Genomic DNA, 9,277 nt, shown 5'->3' on the forward strand with positions numbered 1-9,277 from the left:
TGTCATCTATTAAACAGATGAAGATAATAGGGAACTGAAGTAATGACAAAAGAAACGACTTCGTTACTATTACTGTAAAAATGTAACGACAAGTATTCTCATTACATGGAAAAAGATTACAATAACAGTATTACAACTATAACAGTATTACAAGAAATGCATTACTTTCCAACATCGATTCATATTTGTTATAAATTTGAATATCAAATCTGCTATATTTAGGCTGAGTTGTTCCACTTTTCGGTAAACTTCAGCTTACTATCTTATTCTCTTAGGTCCAGTTGCATCAATGTCACTTTGATTTTAAGTGAGATTTAAAACTCTATCTGTCTCATTTTAAAGCTAAAAAAAGACAGAGATAGAAAAAGTTTTAAATCTTACTTAAAATCAAAGTAACGTTGATGTAAATATCGGGCCTTATTCTCTTGTACTGTCTTATTCTCTTATTCTTTTATTTATCCAATAGGTAAATTACCACAGTTTATCTGAAGCTGGAACAACCAGCCCTTAAACAAATGGATGCATTATATTTATACAAGATGAGGCACTTAAAACAAAACACCAGAATATTTCGAAAATTAAACTCGTTAGTCAAAACAAAATGTTTTTAGACAAAAATTGTTTTAAAAATAGTTTTAAAAGAGAGACAAATAATAATAAAATAAATTTTTGAAAAAATTGATTTTTCAAGGTTCCAAGATGAAGGTCACCTCCACTTTTTAAAATGGAGTGATTTTTTTATGTAATATAATTTCTCTAGTTAATCTGTAATTGCATAAAAAATTAGAGAACAATTAGAGGAGCATATTATATTTGTGTACAAAAATGCTTATAGACAATCGCGCTGTAAGAAATAATATGATTTCGTCTCTGAAATTATTATTTGTGCGCAAAAATGCTTGTAGATCGGGCTGTAGACAATAATTTTTGTACAAACGAACTGTCGGCAAAAGTGAGAGATGTAGGCAAATGAGAGAGATGCTGTAAGAACAATCGATTTATAACCATCTCGATCTTCACTTAAAAAAATTTTTTTTTTTTTTTAAATTAATTTTTTCATTATTTATCTCACCTAAAATCATACAAATTTGTCTGAAACACTTTTACTTACTTACTGGGTTTAATTTTTAAAATATTCTGATGTTTTGTTTTTATAGACTCTATTATATATATATATTAAAAAATATTATAGGATATTATATTTATTATATAATGTTAAATATTTTTTTTTTAATTGCTTCATCTATTCTTTAGGAACATACGAAAAAGTTGAAGAAGAAGAAGAAGAGATTTACGAGGTAATCAATGTACATAAACTAAAATCGGCAACGCCAAATTTAAGAGTCATCAATTTATACGGAATTAACTTCGTGGATGATTCGCATATTGATGCTTTTTCCTCTAATTGTATACAATTAGAATGCTTAGCGGTGAATTATTGTTCCAAAGTGACTGGTTCGACTATGAAAATTCTCTTTCAAAGGAGTAGAAGACTGACGTGTCTTCTTATGCAAGGAACAAGTGAGATACGATTATATATGATTCGTCTTGATTTATCTGCTATTTTTGATAAAAATTGTATTTACTTAAAATTTTTGAAATCTATTACTTTACGAATTTTTGTTTAAATAAATTAAATTATCTAAATTATAAGTTAGAATATTAATAAAAATGTCTTCTATGCAACTCGAATAGAAATATAATTTTTTTATCAGATTTTAAAGAAATAGTATCATACAATATTTTAGATCTGCAGAGCGAATATGTGATGCAAGTTGAATGGGAAAAGTCGAGCATTCAGGAGCTCGATATTACTGCTACAGATCTATCGACGGAATGCCTGATTGACATGTTGAGCAGAATCCCCGGACTGCGTTTTCTGAGCGCCGGTCAATTAAATAATTTTAATGATAACGTGCTAAAGGCCTGGACTGAGCTTGGAAATACGCGAAACTTGATAGCACTGGATTTAGATAGATCCGATAATTTGAGTGACGATGCTCTACACAAGTTCCTGTCGAGGCACGGCCATCAGCTATATGGCCTCGCGCTGTCAGGAATGCCGCACATTACTGATCAACTTTGGCAAAGTGTATTACCAATTCTCACTAATGCAAAGTAAGTATTCAAGACATGACTAATCCCATACAAGGAATGCAACAGATAACAATTTGTCAAATAATCAAATACCGGATAATTCGTCATTTATTTCTATTAAAGATAAACGGATTTTATTCGATAAGTTGTGATACCTGAATTTTACCCGGCAATTGCATAAAAAGATTGAAAAATAAAAATTTAATTTTTTTTTTACAGTAACAAAGAAGATTTTTTAAATATAATTCATTATAACTACAAAATGTGATAACTTATATTTATTAAATGATTTTTTAACATTTCGTTATTAACTTTTAATAAAATTAATTATTCATAATAAATTTAATAAAAATCTATTCTATATATTTTCTATGTTAAGAATATTGTATCTATATTAAATTTATCTAAAGTTAAATATCTTACGAGTTAGTAATCCAATAGAACTACGTGTAAATAGTGCTTTGAAAAATTTGGAGCAAAGTTCAAATTTAAATTCTTACATAATAATTATATAATAATTTTTTATTTATTTGATATATAGAGGAGAATCGTACAATACTGACTAGATAGCCTTCTTATAGAGAGACTAAGAGCAAAAAAGAATTATTCCAGCCAATTATATAGAGAAAATCACGTAAGTGATTAGTTGACGCCTATCAAAACTATGTTCCATTATTTACTATACAATGTAAATACTGAAAATCTGTAATTCATGTTACGTACACTTCAGATTTTCAATACTTGCCATGAATAACGGAATGCAATCTAAAATTATTTATCCAAATTGTGAAAAATGATTTTTTTCTCGATAGTCAAACTGAACGATCGGAGTTTAAAAAAGCTGGATAACTGCTCGATATTCCTATTACAGACAGAAAAAAATAATGATCGTTACGAAAAAAAGTTACGAAAACGACGTTATTTCCCAATTCTGTAATTATGTAGTACCTAATTCTATTTTTCCATTAAATATAATATTCAATTCAGTCTTGAATAATGAATTTGTATACTTGCAATTTTCTCCACATGCAGATGCTCTAGTTCAGGATTAAAAAGGCCAGTTTAAGGCTTTTATATCATTTAACTTTCTATTGTTATAATTTAAATTTAACTATAATTTAAATTTGAAAATAAACATTTTCTGAGAATTAAGAATTCTAATAATATTTCAGAATACTTGTGATGGGCACTCAAGAGAGACTGGGCGTTAACATTCATGTGGATCAGTTGATGGACGGAATCGCTAATAATTGTCCTAATTTGGAACGTTTGGAATTGCGATGGGACCCGGAAAACTTACGATTTTCGGACAAAAGTCAGAAAGCTATTGATATTCTACGTGTGAAGTGTATCAAAATGAAATGTTTAAGTCTCAGGTAAAAAAAAAAATATAGCGAAAAGTAAAATTGCTTAAATCATACCTGTACAAAAACTGTACTGTATAATTTTGATTTAAAGACATTTACAACGCTCTTGTTGATACAAAATGTAAACAGTAGTCTAAATCGTTAATTATTACATTTTATATTGTCAAGAATTATAATCTTTAAATCACAATTACAGTTGTATAATTTAGACACAGGTACGGTTAAAACAAATTTATCTTGTAGAATAAGCGATATTCATAAAACATTTTTGTTGCAGTGACGGAAGATACTATGAAATTGTCAAAGCGAATTTCGAGCGAGCCGATCGACTTACAGTTGTGAGAACCATTACGTGTTGCAGAGTATCGAATTACTATCTTTTGCAAAATTATAAGGATCTAATTTTTAATTAAGGCACGTTGATGATAGGTTTTCAGGTTGTTTTATGAATGTTATATCGCGACTCTGTTGACATGGAAAAGTGCTTAAAAATAAAGCGACAAAATAATATATTTATGTATAAAATACGATATTTTCATTACGCCAGTATTAATGTATAGATTAATTAATAAGAAAACAAGATTGTATCATAAATTGTAACAAATTGTAATTTAATATCGCAAACACTATTTTTTACGCTGAATAGTTTGTTTCCAAACTTTCAAATTGTCCAAGAATATCGAAACTTGCACAGAGTAAAGAACTAAGTGTCCCACTAAACGCAAGTACATCGTCATCGTCCAAAACGTTACGCACATCGTCATCGTTATTGTTGTTGTTGTCACACGAAAAGAATAGTTTTGCTAAAGCATCTAAAAATTTAGCTATATACTTATATCTTAAAATAAGTTTGTAAATAATTTTATGTAAAGTAATTTTATTAGATCATCAAAATAATTTTATATATATATTCCAAGCTGGTTGTTCAAATGTTAAAACTTATTATAGCATTGCTCATTATGCTTGAGCATCTTACATAATTATTTTGTTAATCCAATAAAATTATTTTCAGATTTGTATCCTAGCTAAATTTTGAGATATATTTTTAGAAATATATTTCAGCAAAATTGTTCTTTCTGTACAGGATCACTCTTCAAGTCGAAAACTTCTACTAACCGCGAAGTACGCACGTTGGCGATGCCACGGTTCTATTATCGATTATTCGCTAATTTATTCATGCTTGCGAGTAGACGACAACGACGACGACGACGGCGTACTGGCCACCACTGCCGGTCGATTCGGACCTCGCTTGTCGGCCACAACACGCGAGCTGCCACATTCCATGCGCCATTATAGTCGAAAACCGTCCCGACGGACAAGTCATGCCGCTCGTATGATCACCATCGAGGATTATCGTCAATTCGACCTGTGTCTTCGTCACATCTCCAATGTCGGACATTGAAGAGGAATCGGTCGAGAAGCGGCTGAAAATTGTGCTCGTGGGTGACTCCGGTGCCGGCAAAGTGAGTTTTTATCAGCATCGCTTGAAAACGCGGCGATGGTCAACAGAGGTGATTGATCCCTAGTTTCGGAGGTGCTCGGCACTTAACGAGCGATATTTATTAGTGTGTATCCGTCCGTTTAAATTTGTTTGTGATCACCATGGTGAAAAACGCTATAGCAAGAATCTTTCAACAGGTGATGGGGAGGGAGAGTTTCGTTATCGAAGAGTACTTGATAAATGATCCCGCACCAATCTTATGAGAAAATGTCTTTCTGCAAATTTTGCTAATTTTTGGATATGTTGTAGTTTTCTTCATTCTAAACAAATGTCTCAATGGGCACAATGTGATTCTACATGTGTGGGCCGTTTCTGTGCTACAAGCCTTGAAAAGTTCAAATTTTACATAATTTTATTAGACCTTTCAAGGTTTGATGTAGCGCGGAAATGTTTCATAGGATCAAATTGTGTCCATTTGTTCAGAATGAAGAGAACTATAACAGATCCAAAAATTAGCCAAATCCGCAGAAAGACATTTTCATAAAATTGGTGCGAAGTCATTTCCGTTATCTTTTCGTGACGACTGTGATGGGCGGTAAAGTTAACGAGTTCATAATTCTTTTTACGGATGTTTATATGATTCTTTACGATTCTGATTGTTGTAGGTATTATTCATGTTAGTATTACTATAATTTTGTTGATGTAGTGATAACTATATATATTTCTCTGTGTAAAATAAACATACGGTCATATTGTGCAATATAGATTAACGATGAATGTAATATGCGAATTAGGATCGATGAAATCTCCGGTCGCGACTTCGTGTCTCTGGATCCAATGTGGAAACTTTCGCAACATGCGACGTTCGCGGTTTATCGTATTCATCAATTTGCTATGTAATGATAGAATAATAAAGCAAATCGGCAGAAACGAATTTTCTAATCGATGCATTTTTGCATTAACAAGACTAATCATGTAGGTCAAGTATGAATTTATTAACCTTTAATTTTAGAAGCTATTTTCTGACCTTCTTTTTGTCGCGAAACGTCACGAGGAAAAAAAATCGACAATATTTTTTGCGTGATATTTTTTTGATTCAGGATAAATTCTTATATATTTGGGCACAATTTCTACTGTTACTTATTCACCTTATTTATAAAACTGTTATTTATAAAACTAAAATACTGTTATTTATAAAACTTAATCCTACTATTTTTTTATATATAAAGTATTAAAGTGCAATTTTGTGCAGTAAAGGAAAGCTAACGTTTTATCCCCACTTGACTGCAAAACAGCGTTAAAAAGCTGTTCGCTGACTTAGGATCTTAAACTTACATAAACATCGTATAAACATATACATAAAGAAAATTTAATTGCATTTTACATGCATCTTTATAATGAAATTAGATAACTTTTTTATGTATACGTTTATGCGGCTATGCAAGTTTAGTAATAAATAAACTCTTAAGGGGATATTCTAGTCTAGAAGCTGAATTTTTATGCGAATTTAAAAAAAATATAAGATAAAGTTTTTTGGGACAAGGTTTTTTTCTACATATTTGTACATACTTAAAGAACGTCTCAGAATTTTTTTATTAAAAAATAATTGTTAATATGCGCTGTATAAAATATTAAGTATTAAGTCGTGAAAAATAAAACTAGGTTTATGACTCCCACGATTCCAGCTCTTTTGCTCTAAAACAAAAATCAAAGAAATTCTTAATTAGTATGAATTTGGCTATAGCAGGTACTAGAATAAAGAAAAAATACTGATAATTTGAAAAATGTCGTCATGTCGAAAATTAAGTTTCGATTTTGCCTTTTCTGCCAAAATGGTTGTAAAAATTACAAAAATATGTATTTCAACTTGATCCTAATACGGGTTATAGTCATATATGTGCTGAAGATTTGTGCACATGCCTGATTCGATTGATCAACTTTTCGAAATATCATGGGAGCCAATTTGAAAAAAGTTTTGAGAAAAACGCGTTTAAAGTTTTTCTCAAAACCTTTTCGTACTAATTATATAGAGATAATTTTACTTACAATCAATCAGCTAGAATCCTTTCTTTTCCATGTTCTGTCGTTAGGGAAACCATTAAATATGTTGCAACATTTTCAGCTTCTTCATTCTTTTTCTTCTCATTACCAAATTCTTTTGAAATAGGAAAGTCGATATCTTTCGAATTTTTCTTTGCAGTTTTTTTGCGAAAATGAATCGAAGATCGCTCCCTACCAGGTGCAATAACTTTATTAATTTTGCGAATCGAGCTAATTCCTTTGACAAACATATTTTCTATACTAAATATTTGCAAAATATGAATGAAATCGATTTTACCCGCTTAGAATATCCCCTTAAGCCAGCAAAGCCATATTTTCATCTTTATATATTTGCATATATAATAAATATTGCAAATAATTTAAAAAGATAGATTATAATCACAGTTGCTCACTTTTCCTATTTTCAGTAGGAAACCTCGGTTTTTTAAATGAATCTCCGGTTTTTTTGGCAGAAATTTTTTTGGAAAAAATCTGTACTTAATATTTTATCTGTATTACTCTATAATTAATATATTTCATGTTAATTTATTTATAATCATTTAGTTATTTACATGTAGATAACTGTACATTTCTATATTCTGTATTCTGAGATTTATATTATTGTTTTGTGTTATATTATTTTTTTATCAATTTTTAGGAGTTGCAGTAAATAATTGCAAAATAACAGTTACATGCATAATAGCAATTACAACAGCGATTTCGAAATTAAAAACTGGATATTTAAAAAAATAATTTTAGATCCATTTACAATTTCATATCTCCGATTCTGTTAATCGTAGACAGCTTTCTATAGTCGCATTTTTTTTATTATAAAGTCTACTTCAAATAATGTCGTATGTAGTTTTCTCATCAGAGACATCGGAAACGTTTGCGGAGGCAAAATATAAAAAATTGGTATTTTCAAGCGATTAATTTTTATCTTTTACTTTATAACTTTAAACTGCTGCATCGAAACTATTTGTCCCATAGAGCTCTACTTATATGAAAAAAAGTACGACTATACTTTATATAATTTCTATATAGATATAGCACATTCTTTATATAATTTCTATATAATTTCTGTATAATTTCTATATAATTTCTTCTATATAGATATAGCACAAAGAATAAAAAATCATAATATTTTTAGCTTAAACAGTTAAATCTCTATTTTTGTTTTAACCTCTGTAAGTGTCATGTCTTAACTTCCATATAATAAAAGACTCCGCACAAAAGGAATAGAGAATAAGAATTTTACCTATCAGAAACTGTGTATTCCACAATACATGATTTCTGATAGGATTGAAATTCTTATTCTCTGTCTCTCTTCCTTGTCCCTTTTATTGTGCGGAGCCTCTAATCGAGCATATGCTTGCGCATGCGCATTTGTTTATTTTTACGGAGGTCGGTCTCGACAAGTTACTTTTAGAGGTTCGATTGTATTACTTTCTTCCAATCCGAAAAAGTGAAGGCAAAATAAAATCTATAATATTTACTAAATAAAACACTTAAAACAATAAATAGCTTTTTGGGAATTATTTTCTTTTTAAAATCTAAAGAGACTTATTATGCATGCAAGTGTAATTGTTATCTTGCAACTGTTTGCTGCAACTCCCAAAAATTGATAGAAAAACACAAAAAATATCAACATAAATTTCAATCCCAGAATCTATAAAACTTTGTGCTATGGAAATGTATAATTGTAAATAAGTAAATGATCATAAATCGTAATCAATAAATGATCGTAAATCAATAAAGTAACATGAAATATATAAATTTAAATGAATTAATATTAACTGATATATATTATATCCCACATACACAGTTCTCATCCCCAAGACGTCGGAAAATTGTATTTATGCGAGATAAAATGAAAAATTATTTACATTCAAGCTAAACAAAAGAATGTGAATTTCTATTATACATAATTCTGATAACATTAGTTATTAAAATAAATATGTTAAATAATTTAAGAGGGAACACCATCCTTGAGACCTAAAAATGATATCTAATTTTGACAATTTTTTACAGTAAATTAATAATAATCAACCAAAAATCATCAATTTTAAGGATTTTACTATATGAACTTTCGAGAGAATTTTTACAAAAAATTTTTTTTTAATTTTTATCAAAATTAATTTTTAATCATAAAATGGCGACACTATATCAACAGAGCTTCCTTTTTTGAGCGAGTACATATGCTGTGTACACGGAATTTTCTACACTTTTCGATTTGTGGAAGAAATCTAAAAATTTTTTATTATCTGCATACTTAAAGCTAGAGAAATACGTAGAATTATTTCAAAATTATTAATTTTTATAATTATAATAT

General features: G+C 29.4%; 2 protein-coding genes across 7 annotated transcripts in view; both read left to right on the forward strand.

Moving 5' to 3' along the window:
* The window catches only part of LOC108691106 (uncharacterized F-box/LRR-repeat protein C02F5.7), a 21,381-nt gene extending 16,562 nt beyond the window's left edge, over positions 1 to 4,819 (forward strand). For 4 of the 6 annotated variants that reach the window (XM_018198748.1, XM_018198745.1, XM_018198750.1 and 1 more), the window contains 4 exons: positions 1,255 to 1,521; positions 1,749 to 2,118; positions 3,270 to 3,473; positions 3,742 to 4,248. In XM_018198748.1, coding sequence (XP_018054237.1) covers positions 1,255 to 1,521; positions 1,749 to 2,118; positions 3,270 to 3,473; positions 3,742 to 3,877 — 977 coding nt within the window. In that variant the 3' untranslated portion in view covers positions 3,878 to 4,248. Of the gene's footprint in view, positions 1 to 1,254; positions 1,522 to 1,748; positions 2,119 to 3,269; positions 3,474 to 3,741; positions 4,249 to 4,548 lie in introns of those variants that run through there. The other 2 variants (XM_018198746.1, XM_018198747.1) reach the window with 2 other exon arrangements.
* Positions 4,820 to 4,837: 18 nt separating this feature from the next.
* LOC108691108 (ras-related protein Rab-28-like) overlaps positions 4,838 to 9,277 on the forward strand; it is a 16,507-nt gene continuing 12,067 nt past the window's right edge. Inside the window, exon 1 of the mRNA XM_018198751.1 lies at positions 4,838 to 4,927. Within this exon, the coding sequence (XP_018054240.1) occupies positions 4,853 to 4,927 (75 nt within the window). The 5' untranslated portion in view covers positions 4,838 to 4,852. The remainder of the gene's footprint in view (positions 4,928 to 9,277) is intronic.

This window comes from Atta colombica, unplaced genomic scaffold (assembly GCF_001594045.1).
Source record: "Atta colombica isolate Treedump-2 unplaced genomic scaffold, Acol1.0 scaffold39, whole genome shotgun sequence".
NCBI lineage: Eukaryota > Metazoa > Arthropoda > Insecta > Hymenoptera > Formicidae > Atta > Atta colombica.